The sequence below is a fragment of the Callospermophilus lateralis genome, chromosome 13 (assembly GCF_048772815.1).
Source record: "Callospermophilus lateralis isolate mCalLat2 chromosome 13, mCalLat2.hap1, whole genome shotgun sequence".
Lineage (NCBI taxonomy): Eukaryota > Metazoa > Chordata > Mammalia > Rodentia > Sciuridae > Callospermophilus > Callospermophilus lateralis.
The window spans coordinates 99298643-99311792 of NC_135317.1; the positions used below are offsets into that span (position 1 = coordinate 99298643).

Below are 13150 nucleotides of genomic sequence, written 5' to 3' on the forward strand. Positions count from 1 at the left end.
ATCTCAATAGAATCACATTAAATGAACGCCCCATATAAATATAGGAATTGATAGACTACTTACAAAGTGAATTATTAAATGGAAGAAATTATAAAGTATATGTATAATATATGAATAATACTTAAGATATGAAAATTTGTTAATAATTTTTAAAAACTTAAAAAAATTCCACATTTATGATGCTGCCATAATTTGCCTTTTTTTTTCTTTCTTTTTATAATTTTTTTTACAGTGCTGGGGATTGAATCCAGAGTCTTCCACATGCTAGGCAAGTGCTTTACTACTGAGCTACATTTCCAGGCCTTTGCTTTTTTTCTTTTTAAACTAAATGCTAAATGTTATGCTTTGTATTTTGACATCCTTGAGTAAAAGTATATGTATTATTTTCCTTATAGAAGGTAGTTTGCATAAAAATGCAACCAGGCAACATATCAATAATGATTACCTAAAAAATTTGTACAAATAAGCAGCCAATATTTAATATAATCCACTTTGGTGCCTCCCCCTTTACCTTCCTCCTTTTAATATTGATTTGAAATCAATATTAAAAGCATTAATAAGATTTTATATTTTTCATCTTAAGCTTTCTAAAGCTGGTGTTTATTAATTTTTAATAGTTTTTCTTGAGATACAATTCAGTTACTATAAATTTACTTTTAAAGTGTAGAATTCAGTATTTTTTATATATATATAAAAACTCATGTTACCATTCCCCAAATTAAGCTTCACACCCATTAGCAGTCACTTCCCCTATTCTTATGACAACCACTAATCTATTTTTATGATTCTATGTATTTGTCTATTCTGGACATTTCATAGAAATGTGGCCATAACACGTGGCTTTATGTTTATGGCTTCTTTCACTTAGCATATGTTAAAAATTCACCTATGTTGTAACATGTATTAAAATATCCTTTTTATGGACAGATGCAGTGATGCATGCCTGTTATCCCAGTGACTCAGGAGGCTGAATCAGGAGGATCACAAGTTTGAGGCAAGTCTCAGCAATTTAGCAAGGCCCTAAATCTTGGGTTACTGAGATCCTATCTCAAAATAAAAAATAGAAAGGGGGGGATGTAGCTCAGTGGTAAAATACCCCTAGGTTCAATCCTTAGTAAGAAAAAATTTTTTAAAAATATCCTTTTATGGCTAAGTAATATATCATTGTATGGATAGACCACATTTAACAAGTTTTTATATCTATTTTTGAGTTGATGAATATATAGGTTGTATCTATTTTTTAGCTATTATGAATAATGATGGTATGAACATTCATGTACATTTTATATATACATTTTTAATTTTCTTGTATATATAACTAGAGACATAATTGCTAGGTCATATGGAAACTCTATGCTTAAACTTCTGAGGAACTATTGAACTGTTTTTTAAAGTAGCTGCCACCATTTTACACTGTCCCACCAGCAATGTATGAGGTTCCAGTTTCTCCACATCCTCACCAATACTTATTATTGTCCCTCTTTTTGATTATAGCCATTCAAGTGGTTATCAAGTGATAGTTTTGTTTTTTTTTTTGTACTAGGGATTGAACTCAGGGGCACTCAACCACTGAGCCACATTCCCCAGCCCTATTTTGTAATTTATTTAGAGACAAGGTCTCACTGAGTTTCTTAGCACTTGCTTTTGCTGAGGCTGGCTTTGGACTTTTGATCCTCCTGCCTCAGCCTCCTGAACCATTGGATTACAGATATGTGCCACCACACCTCAGGATATCTTGTAGTTCTGATTTGTATTTCCCTAATAACTAATGATGCTGAGCATTTTTTATGTGCATACTGGCCACCTGTTTACCTTCTTTAGAGAAGTGTTTATTTAATTCCTTTTGGAGGCTTTTTAACAGGTTATTCAATAGCCTGACCCAAACAATAACAACAAAATGTTTCAGTGATATTTTAATCACTTTATACTCTTGGAGTGAAGTTCATTTAAAATGAAACCAGTAGATGTTTACTATATGACATACAAAACATTTAAAAATGCAGTACAATGGTACTGGTACTATCTATAGAATTAAAGGGTCCTGTATTAGGAAGGGTCCTCAGGGCTATTATTCTTTATCAGTAATGCTCACACCTGCTGAGTCTAAGTGCATTTGAGAAGAGCAAAAATACATTTTTGCACAGATAACCCTATCAAAATCAGGAAGAAAAATTTCTTTTCCACATCTCTAGCTTCTGAACTTCTGTGAAAGAGGAAAGCATTTGATATAATTTTTACTTATCTGGTAGAGTTTGTGGCTAATTGTTATGCTCCCTTAAGTGGACATTAGCTCTTCAAAACATTTATCTCTAATTGCAAATTGAAAGTTGTGCTTCCCCTCCCTTGTTAAAGTTAAGGAGAAAAAACATTGCTCTGAGGGAACAGAGGCTTGTACAGTTTTCTACAAGAACTAGCCATAAATGAATACATCTGATCCTTTAAAACAGCCCTCTTTTTTTGTGGGTAGGACAAACAGAAACCCAAAGTTAATGCAGATACAACCCATTTGTAGGAATTATCACAAATTAAGGAGGGTTCCACCAATATTTGGTTATTTCAAGTTAGACTCTTGGCAATATTTTATGCCAAGTCTGTTTCTTTTTCTTCTAGGTATTTGTCAATCCCCATTCTGTCCCCTTAAGGGGTTGTATCTAACCTAATTTCTATTCCTCCCTTTCTTTTCTTTCTTTTTTGGCTCCAAGACTCTGAGTTCTAAATTTTATATTTTCTAGGATATTTATCATTAAAAGTTTAAAAATTATGCTCCCTCTGATTATAAAATTATTTAAATGTACAGTAAATATTTGATAACTTCAGACAATAATTTTTCTTTTCTGGCAATAACATGTCTATTATTTTTACCTCTGGGAATAACAAGTTGACATATATGTTTCATGTGTTATATAGTTATACACATATAAAAATACATATGAATAGTCTTTACTAAAAGAGTAAGTATTAATACAGGGTGGTCCCATTATGTATCTTAACTCACATGATCAATGAAGACAAAGCAAAGAGATACAGAATCTCTAGGCACTTGGGGAAATAACATGAACTGTCTTCCTGGAATATGACAGCAATGACAACATAAAAACTGAATGGTTATACTGCTTGGATGGTAGGAATTCAATTTCATTATTTCACTCCTAAGATAGATTCTAAGGCTGGTTAGAGGTCACTGTGCCAAGTATAGCAAGTACTTTGTAAATTTAGACTGGTAATCTAACTGATGATATGGCAACCACATAGATCATCAACTAATATGCAGTGCAGCAATTTACACAGGAGTAACAGTAGGCCACTAAGAAAACACTGTTGCTTAGTTTCTTCAGTCAGACTTGAAGGCACAAAGAAGGCACTTATTTCACAGGTAAGACACTAACTAAAATGAATTTAGACCCTGGATTGCATATAAAGATACATTTATATGGGAACATTTAAATACATTTATATGGAAACATTTAAAAAATACAGAATATGGGGCTCTAGTCCAGAGATCAAGATTTGAACCTAGAGATTATAATTTATCTGATGTGAGGTGAAATTTAAGCATTAATACACTGTTTGGAGTTCCTAAAGGTGATTTGTACATATAGTTAAGAGCTGAAAACCACAGGTTTAGATCATACAATTTTCTGGTCCTTTGTTTAACTTGGAAAAACACTTATATCGATCTTATTGAGGATTCCATGCAAAACAGAGACAAATACCAACCGAGCCTTATATCTTATACTTAAGAAAGGACATGATATTTCTTTTATAAGACTTTTAACATAGACTACATTTATTTTCTGGGGCTTTACTTTCTTCTAAAAAATTATGAAAGCTTTTGTCTTTTGACAGTCATTTATATGTACTGTATTATTTGATTGATAATGCTCAGGTGTCACAGCAACAAGAGCACAAGGAAGGTCACACAGAAATATGCAACTACTGCCTTAGTTCAACTGTGCTTTCTGGTTGTCTTGGCATATTTTTTAGTGTATGAATTCTTTCAGAACAAGCTCAAAGCTAATACAAATGAAGCAGCTGTGATTGCATTGTGTTACACTCACATGGAAGGCCAACTCAGATCACTGGTTATGAAAATGGGAACATTAAGCCAAGCACCTGGCCTGGAACACAGGCAGCTTTCTCTTAGCCAAAGTCAAATTTATAGCATGGTCTAAGTAGACTTGATACAAAACCATAAATAACAAAGTCACTTTATGATAAAATATAAAGAAAGAAGTTTGTTTAAAAAACAAATATAATTACAGGACACCATCATTTTACCATTCTGAATTAAAGTAGCTGGGTAACTTACTAATTTACTCAATTGTCACCACCACCCCTGTAATATCATTTTAAGTGTAGTTTAAGCAATGTATAAAATATATAAATGCTGTTTTTATTCAAAGAAAAACACAAATATACAAAGATAAAAATCTAGCAAGATGTTAAAGAAAAAAAAAACATGATGCTTTTAAAAGAGGCAAAAAAATTATTCAAATGACTAAAATTGTTTTTAACAAATCTAATGATCAAAACTCACACCTGTGAAAACATTGAGTTTATACATATGTATGACACCTAAAGGGCTCAAAGAATATTCCTGAAAATATCATTAAATAAAGAATTCTATCTAGTTTCAGTTTTCAATGTAAATAGACACAGTATAAACTACATACATTAAATATCATAGCTCTGAACTCAAGATGTTAATTAAAATTTCTCTTTGTTGAGGAGAACAATCTAACTCCTTCACAGGCACATTCCTTTCAAATATCATCTTATTAAATGATATTAAAATCGGGGCTGGGGATATGGCTCAAGTGGTAACGTGCTCGCCTGGCATGCGCGGGGTGCTGTGTCCACAGAAAACTGAAAAATAAATATTAAAAAATTCCTCTCTCTTTAAAAATATGATACTAAATATTTTTTATTCCACTTGATTAGAGACATTATTACTAATAACAAGAGAACAACTGTGAGATAAACTCATTCTACTCATGCATATTTCATCTATTCAACAATTATTTGTTGACTGTTTACTATCTATGCACTTGGGGTTGTAACAGATATTCATTATCCAATGAGGGAAACAGGCCTATAGACAAATAAACAATTGGAATTAAGGTATGTGTAAAGAAATACAGAATGAGGATGGAGGAAGAACAGATAGACTATCCTGAAGATCTATGCTTTTTTCCTATTACTATGATTAGATAAAATAAAAATACATTTAAATAGTCCTCAAAACCAAGACCTTGCCTTAATCTATGTGTTCAGGAGCCTTATAATAAGAAATACATATATTCTGCTGTACTGTTACTTATTTTAAGATTTGATAACTTTTTGTTATTAAGGAAGACATTCTAAAGTTTTGAGCTTCCCTCTTGGTGTTCACTGCCATAGTAATTCTTATTTCTGACTTATCCAGGATATGAGCAACCTCTGGCCTCTTTTGGATCTCCTTAAAGTGAACCACTACACTAGAAATATTAGTGATATTAGCTGAAGGTTTCATGTGTGCTGGCTTTTTTTTTTTTTGGTGCTGGACCTTGTGAATGTGCCCACTAAGCTATATCCTCAGACCTTGGGCTGACCTTCTATTGAAGAACCTTACTTTATTATTCTAAATTAGGATGGTGATAATAAGAGCAAAGCAGCATTATTTAAGGAAAAAAAATCAAGTAATTTACCAGTACTTAGTGATATTTACACAACTTGATTCAGTTTTTGAGCCAAAGACAAATGTTTCAATCAGTGTATCTCTAATTCTTCAGTAGCCAACATAATTTAGTTAAGCCTGATAAACCCATCACAGTCTTGCCACAACCTCTTTCTCGATTCTCTTCTGCAATACTTTTCAAATCTTGAATCATCAAATCCTTTCTGTTCACCCAGGTCAAAGGTCTCATAATGTTATCTTTACAAAATGCTATTCCATAAGCCTGGAACACTGTATTTCCCTTGTCAATTATTTTCTTCCAGTCTTTGAAACTCAGCTCAAATATAGTTCCTTGATAAAATCTTGGGTTACACACTATCTTGTTAATGACCTGTGTTACCAGGCTTACCTACTTCATTATGAATCAGAGCATTTTTCTCTTACTACGAAATTATAGGCTCTCTGACAAAGAAGATTCTGTGTTTTCATTTGTTTCCCCAAGTACCAAGTACTGCATGCCAAAAGGGGATCGATAATTGGTGAATCACCAATATTTTACCCAAAGTAAGCACTTAATAAATGTGCAAATAATTTCAGTTAATACTTGCTAAAATCCATTTCCCCTGCTTCTTGGTAAGTCTGAAAATTGAATAGGGAAGAATACGGCCCTTTATGAGAGTATATTGCTCATTCTTTTGGGAGTCTACTTGATGAGTGGTAAACCTACTGTTCACCATGGTAACAACATCTGAATCCAAGAACCAAGAGTACCTGTGCTAAAATATCACTTTTGTCTCTTCATAAAACTAATATGGAAATGATCTTCTTTGAAATACTGTTAAGTATTTCAAAGTTTGGCTTCCTTTTGTATTGCTTTCCTATATTCAGAGTCCATTGTGATATTAATTACAAAATACATTGTGTTGATCTAGAAATAAGACATACTTCTAAATCAGAAATATGTTTAACAAAGAGTCACATTAACTAATAGTGTTATACAGAAATTTTAAAAATACAAACATACTTCTACATATATCCAAGTACTGACATGCCTCATTTAGTCAGAATATTTTGTTTCTCAATGGCAACCTTAAGGGCTATTAACAAATGTAAGTCTGTTTGCCTTTATCCTAAATGGATTCAAATTGTTTTTATGATTCCTTGACTTATATTCTGTTTTTCCCTCTACTTTTTTGTTTGGCTGGTAATCAGTGTATCCTTATGGTTATTTTCCAGAAAACTATCTAGGTGAGCGCCTATGAATGGTGGTTAAGACTCCTAGATAGCTAAGTGCCTGAGCTTTGTCACTGCAATTCACTAGTGAAAGGCTTCTTCTTTCTCTCATTTATTTATTTATTTAGTTCCTTCCTTCCTTCCTTTTCTGTGGGGATTGAATCCAAGGGTGCTTTACTACTGAGCTACACTCCCCACCTTTTTTATTTTGAGGCAGAGTCTCACTAAGTTGCTGAGGGTCTTGCTAAATTGCAGACACGGGTAACTTGCAATTGTCCTGCCTCAGCCACCCGAGTCACTGGGATTACAGGTATGCACCATTGAGTCTGGCTCTCTCATTTATTTCTAAGATTACCAAAAGAGTACCTGGTTTGTAAGCAGAACTAGTTTCCACATATGTCCATATCACTGCTTTATAATTTCAATTAAGAATTATTAGTCTTATTAAGAAAAAATGTTAAATTAACTGTCACCTTATTGTTTAAATAAATGAAAATTGTGGTTCTTAATTCAAATTTAAAAAGTCTGACCATAAACTTTAGATTTGATATAGGTGTACTTTAATGTCACCATACTGTAGAGAAATATTCTTCTTCATTTATTAACCTTAAAAAATTTAAAGAATTTGCCATTTGCTTCCAGCATGATGGTGTGAAAACATTAAATTCTAACTCAATCTTAACTCAGTTAAGCACATCAGTATAGATTTACTATACTGTTCTCTGGTTCATCAGGAAAATAAGAAGAGGGGAAAGAGAAAAAACTGCTGTTTCTATTCATAAAAAAATAGCTAAGTCTATGGTACAAAAAAATTAGTAAAAGACACTAAATCCAATTTTGCAAAATTCCTGTAATAATTTGATAAAAAATATTAATCTGACACTTGTGATCTTTTAAAATGAGAAAATGTGTGAAACTTTGAATGGTGTCACAGGTATAGATGTCCACAAATACTATGTGCCCCTAAAGTAAAAGAAGGGGAAATATTGTTCCTCAGGATTACTACAAAATAAAACAACATTTTGGTTAACTTACATACGAATGTCAGCTTATACACCTCAAAATATTTCTACCCTAAAAGATCATTTCAACTTAAAAAAAACAGTGTTGGAATAAAGGAAGAAAGAATGTGCCATATTAATCTGAGAGAATGAAGAGAAAGAAAATTTTTCTTCCAATAGAAAATTTTATTTCTACTGTTTATTGATTTTCATTATACCTAGAATAATGACCATCCTTATGAAGCAATTCTTCCAATATAAATTTTAATAACATGATGTGTTTAGAAAGAAAGTATATTTTTTATCCAAGAATCAAATAAAAGAGATGACTTAAAATCTGAATTACTTAATTATATCCAAAGGCACAAACCAGGCCTGAGCCTAGTGCTCAGCTGACTAGATCACCTGTGGTCCTTCCATCTCAGCATACTTTTTGTATTTAATATTCTCAGTACTGTTATTGGGTTTAAGGAATTATTGTCTTTCACCATATTTCTTAAGCATTTAAATGGTCATCTAAAAGACAGCTTAAGCAAAGAACAGGCCATTTCTCAGCATTAGAATTTACAATTCTCTAATTCTTTGAAAATGATTGGCAACTTTGTGAGTCTCACTACTCTGTGCTTATGATCTAGCTCTAGAAATTTTAAAAAAGAAATCATATCCCTATCTGTAAAAACAGAACTCCCAGAAACATTTTTACAGATTTGTGATAGGTTTTCCCTAGCAACTTTGATAAAAGTATAACTGCAAAGATTTATACTCTATAGTTCACAGAAATTAAAATTCAATGTGTTTAGTTATATATTTTGGAAATATCCCATGAGTGAAAACAATATTCTCTAAACTCTAATACTGAAAATAGTGGACATTCACCACAGATAATGTATGCAAACTGGTAACACTGTTCTTTAACCTGGGTATTGTAAAGAAACTCTTGAGGTACAAAATGTTTTTTTTTTTTTTTTTTTTTTTTTTAGCAGCTGTCTTTAATAAGAAAGGAAAAAAAGCAAAATATTTTAGAGAAAAGAAACACTTACTGGTACTTTGAAGGGTGAGGTATTTGCAGTGTCCATGGAATTGGGTTTCTCTGATGTACTGGTCCCTGAGATACTCCGTCTACGGGGAGACCTTTCTGCTGGCACCTCTGGAAAAGAGAAAAGTTGAAACATCATTAACTAAGCACCCAATTTAGCAGCTTTTACCAAACTATAAAATTAATGGTTTCTCAAAAAAAAATCTACTTTAAAGATTAATTACATTTTATCTCCTCATAATTTGTCTCTTTTTCTTTGTGGCATTTGACATTAGAGAGACTTGGTCAAAGTTAAGAATCTGTTTTAGTGTGACACCTTATATGTTGTTTTGTGTAATATAAAAATAATTGCCCAAGTTTTGGTTAATATCTTTAAGCTCACTTAATATTTGCATCTTTTAGTATAAAAATTTACTTCTTTATCAGCAATATAGGAGTTAACAGAATCAAAAGAAATTTTTAATATTCTTGTGAACAAAAAATATAGTCTTAAGAGTTGCATATGATTTGATGGGGTTTGCACAAAGGTCAAAGTTCGGTTCTGTGCTGATAAAATAATTCACTGGATTGAAACAAAGAAGACTGAAAGCTGCTGCCAGGATAAAATAATATATATGCCTATGCAGATATAAAAATAGATCAGCTTCTCCTTGTTCTGGCAATTTGACCTTACTAAGATCTTACTCTGGAATCACAAATCTGTTTAAACTGGTCTAACAAGCTTAGAATTTTGCAGATGATATGATCTTCTCCAATTTAATTACTATAAACTGTACTAAGGCTGCATTTTAAGATTTTTTTTTCATAGAGCAATATATATACGTATATACACACACATATATGCACATATACATGCACACACAGAAGATATATACATATTATACCTTTATCACAACTGCTTCCCATCTCCACTTCAACTGACAGACATATAGGAATCCAGCTTCTCAGATAACATTAGATAATCTCAACATGGACAAGGGAAAAAAAAAACCCACATCCTAAAAAAAGTATTCTGTGTTATCTTCCAGATCTTAAAAAATACGGAGTAAATCGTGACTCCGGAGACTGACATTTTGATTCCTGCTGTTCTCCCTTTAAAAGATAGATGCAGTTTAAACTTCCATTTCTGGCCTCCTGGCCCCTGGGATCCGTGCTACTTCCACTTAAGAGAAAGCATTTTTTCTCTCGCTCCCTCCCTGTCTTGCTCTTCCCCCTCCCTCTCTACAGCTTGCAGAGAGAGCAAGCGAGAAAGAAACACACAGGACTGCAGCTATTCATTCAATCAATCGTTTCGACTGCACATCCTCATTAGTTACTTTCAGACTATTAACAGACGTCCAACCACTGCCTCCCCTCAGTTTCAGAAAATTTCACTGTATTATACTAATCTGCAGCAAGAAAAAAAACATTTCTTGAAATTTATATTCACCTAGTACTAAAAGGACACCATCTTACACAGACCCAGTAAGGCACACAACAAATCAATCCTCCTAAGAAAACCCAACTGGAAGTGCTTACCCTATTACTATTTGCATGCCAGACACTGATACTCTTTTCCATGACTAAAGGTATCTGCTCTGTGACATCTTGGCCAGAAAGATAAGAGGCAAACTGCAAACATTCCTAATGGCTGAGAAGTTAACAAAAGCGTGTCTTATATGCCTGCAGTATAAGAATTCCATGTTATTGCTCTTTTTTAAAATTATGACCAATAACTATAAGTCTCTCAACTTCTGTCTAACCGTCAATGGGTAAATGAGCCTTAATGTACGAAGCCATTTTTAGAATTAGGCACACATGACTTCTAACGCACATCTCTGAAAAAATGGCAGTATAATTAGCTCAGATTCATGGGAATGGCACAAAGGAATTTAAGCAAATCAGCTTGTAGAAGCACACTGAACAGCAGGATCTTCATACTTCAAGAATATGAGTTTACAGAGTGATTACCTAAGTTAGGTGATTCTATGATGAGTGGACAAGACAGGTGGGAAAAGGAGCTGGTGAGTGTAGAACACTTTTTTCCTCTGATAATTGCCTATAAATATCAAATTAAGATACACTAGACTATTACAGTATAGTATAGCATATTTTAATCTCTAATTTACAATGAAATCAAACTAGGAGAAAAATAAGTTTCATTAAGGTAGGATACAGTGATCCAGTAAAAGTTGCCTTTATAAGCAATGTTCTGGATAAAGAAAAAAATTGAACCTAATTTTGTCACTTTTTTCCAACCATGTTATTCTAGATTTCATGCATATGAACCTATGAAGTAAATATATCTAATACTTAAACTATTTGAAATGATAGTGGCTAAAATGAACAACTACATTCAAACTCTAATAAATATGGCACTTGTTGTACTTTTTTTTTCCTCTTTCAATTCTCACATGGTATCATGAAAAAATAAAATCACAACTCTGTTGTAGTTTATAGAATGTTACTGAGTCCAGAGGAAGAATAAAAAAAAAAAAAAAAAACTTTTTTGGGGAGGGGTGGGTACCAGGGATTGAACTCAGAGGCACTTGACAACTGAGCTACATCCTCAGCCCTATTTTGTATTTTATTTAGAGACAGGGTCTCACTGAGTTGCTTAGGGCCTTGCTTTTGCTGAGGCTGGTTTGAACTCAGATCCTTCTGTCTCCTCCTCTAGAGCCACTGGGATTACAGTGCACCACCATGCCTGGCATCAAATTATTTTTGAAGACTGAACAATTGCCACTATGGTGGGAAAATAAAGGAAATGAGGTAAGCTAAATCAACTAGCAAAAAGAAGAAATACTTTACATTATGTCTATTTCTCAACCCTCCATAGCACTGCAATTTATATCCTAATATAAAACAGGCCTTTGAAATATCCAGGTTCTTTAGTGCTCAGAAGAGTTATCCCCTAAAAACCAATGTTCATTGAGAAACAAGGTGGCAGCCTTCCTTGTCAAGGACAGAATGGACAACCTGCTGGATTAGTCACAGGCAGGCCTGTATATGAAATCAGTCCTAATACCTTTAACTTTAAATTTCCAAGCAGAAAAAGAAAGCTGCTACTATTCTCTTAAAGCTACATTTCTGCTAACTGGAGGGAAAATCTCCACTAATTCCAGTAGGCCAACATTAGAGAGCGCTCTCCCCACCCTCACATGAACTTGCACTGCCTTTCACCTTCTGTAAAGTTCCTCTCAGAGTCACAATATTTAATTATAATCACTTTCTATAATTGAGACAAGAGACACACAATATTGTTTCAGTAGATAAGTCTGAAAACTGCTTCATTTGCTATTTCATCCTTTAAAAATAATATTGTCATCTTCACATTGAAAGGCAGAAAAAACTTATAAAATACCTGGTTAAGTTTTAAAGTTATTTCTTCATTTCCTTTGCCACTGAGTATGAACTAAGATGTGGTGACAATTTATGATGATGAAATATAACTTCAACACGGATCCATATTAGATGATGTATTGAACAAAAAAACAAATTATTTGATTGCTTTTCTTAGTACCTCTACCAATTATCTATGTGATTTTGTTAAAGCCATATCACCTTTCCTGTCCTGGTCCTCATCATTTAATAGACTAGATAATTCAGATCAATCAGAGATGAAGACAAGATTAGGGTTATATATACCATGATGCAAAATTAGCTTTTTGGAAAAAAGGGGCTCCCTAATGTCAAAGACAAGATTAGGTTTATATATACCATGATGCAAAATTAGCTTTTTGGAAAAAAGGGGCTCCCTAATGTCAAAGTAAAATAGTATTATAATGGATGCCATTTCTTTAACATACACATTTTCCTTTATGTCAATGTGCTTTCTTTGAAAAGTATGGCAAAGAAAGTGAGAACTGAATAGGAGCAAATGTACTTTTTTTTTTTTTTGGTACCAGGGGTTTTTTTTTGTTTTTTTTTTTTGGGCAGGGGGAGGGTGAGGGGCACTCAACCACTGAGGCACATCTCCAGCTCTTTTGTTGTATTTTATTTAGAGACAGGGTTCTCACTGAGTTGTTCAGTGCCCCGCTATTGCTGAGACTGGCTTTGAACTCAGGATCCTCCTATCTCAACCTCGCGAGCCACTGGGATTACAGGCATGGGCCACTATGCTGGCCTAAAGGTACTCTGATGAAGGAATTATCTGTTCAACAAACAGAAGTCAGCCTCTCCTTTAGAACCTAATAGTGTATTCATGGTCTTTAGTTCACTTATCAGGAAGTAAATGCCAAAAAA

The 13150-nt window shown here is 33.3% G+C and overlaps 1 protein-coding gene across 4 annotated transcripts in view; it reads right to left on the reverse strand.

The window, feature by feature from the left end:
- Window positions 1-13150, reverse strand: part of Rasal2 (RAS protein activator like 2) — a 348110-nt gene that overhangs the window by 96421 nt on the left and 238539 nt on the right. For all 4 annotated transcript variants that reach the window (XM_076832457.2, XM_076832459.2, XM_076832455.2 and 1 more), the window contains exon 4: window positions 8931-9037. In XM_076832457.2, the coding sequence (XP_076688572.1) occupies window positions 8931-9037 (107 nt within the window). The remainder of the gene's footprint in view (window positions 1-8930; window positions 9038-13150) is intronic.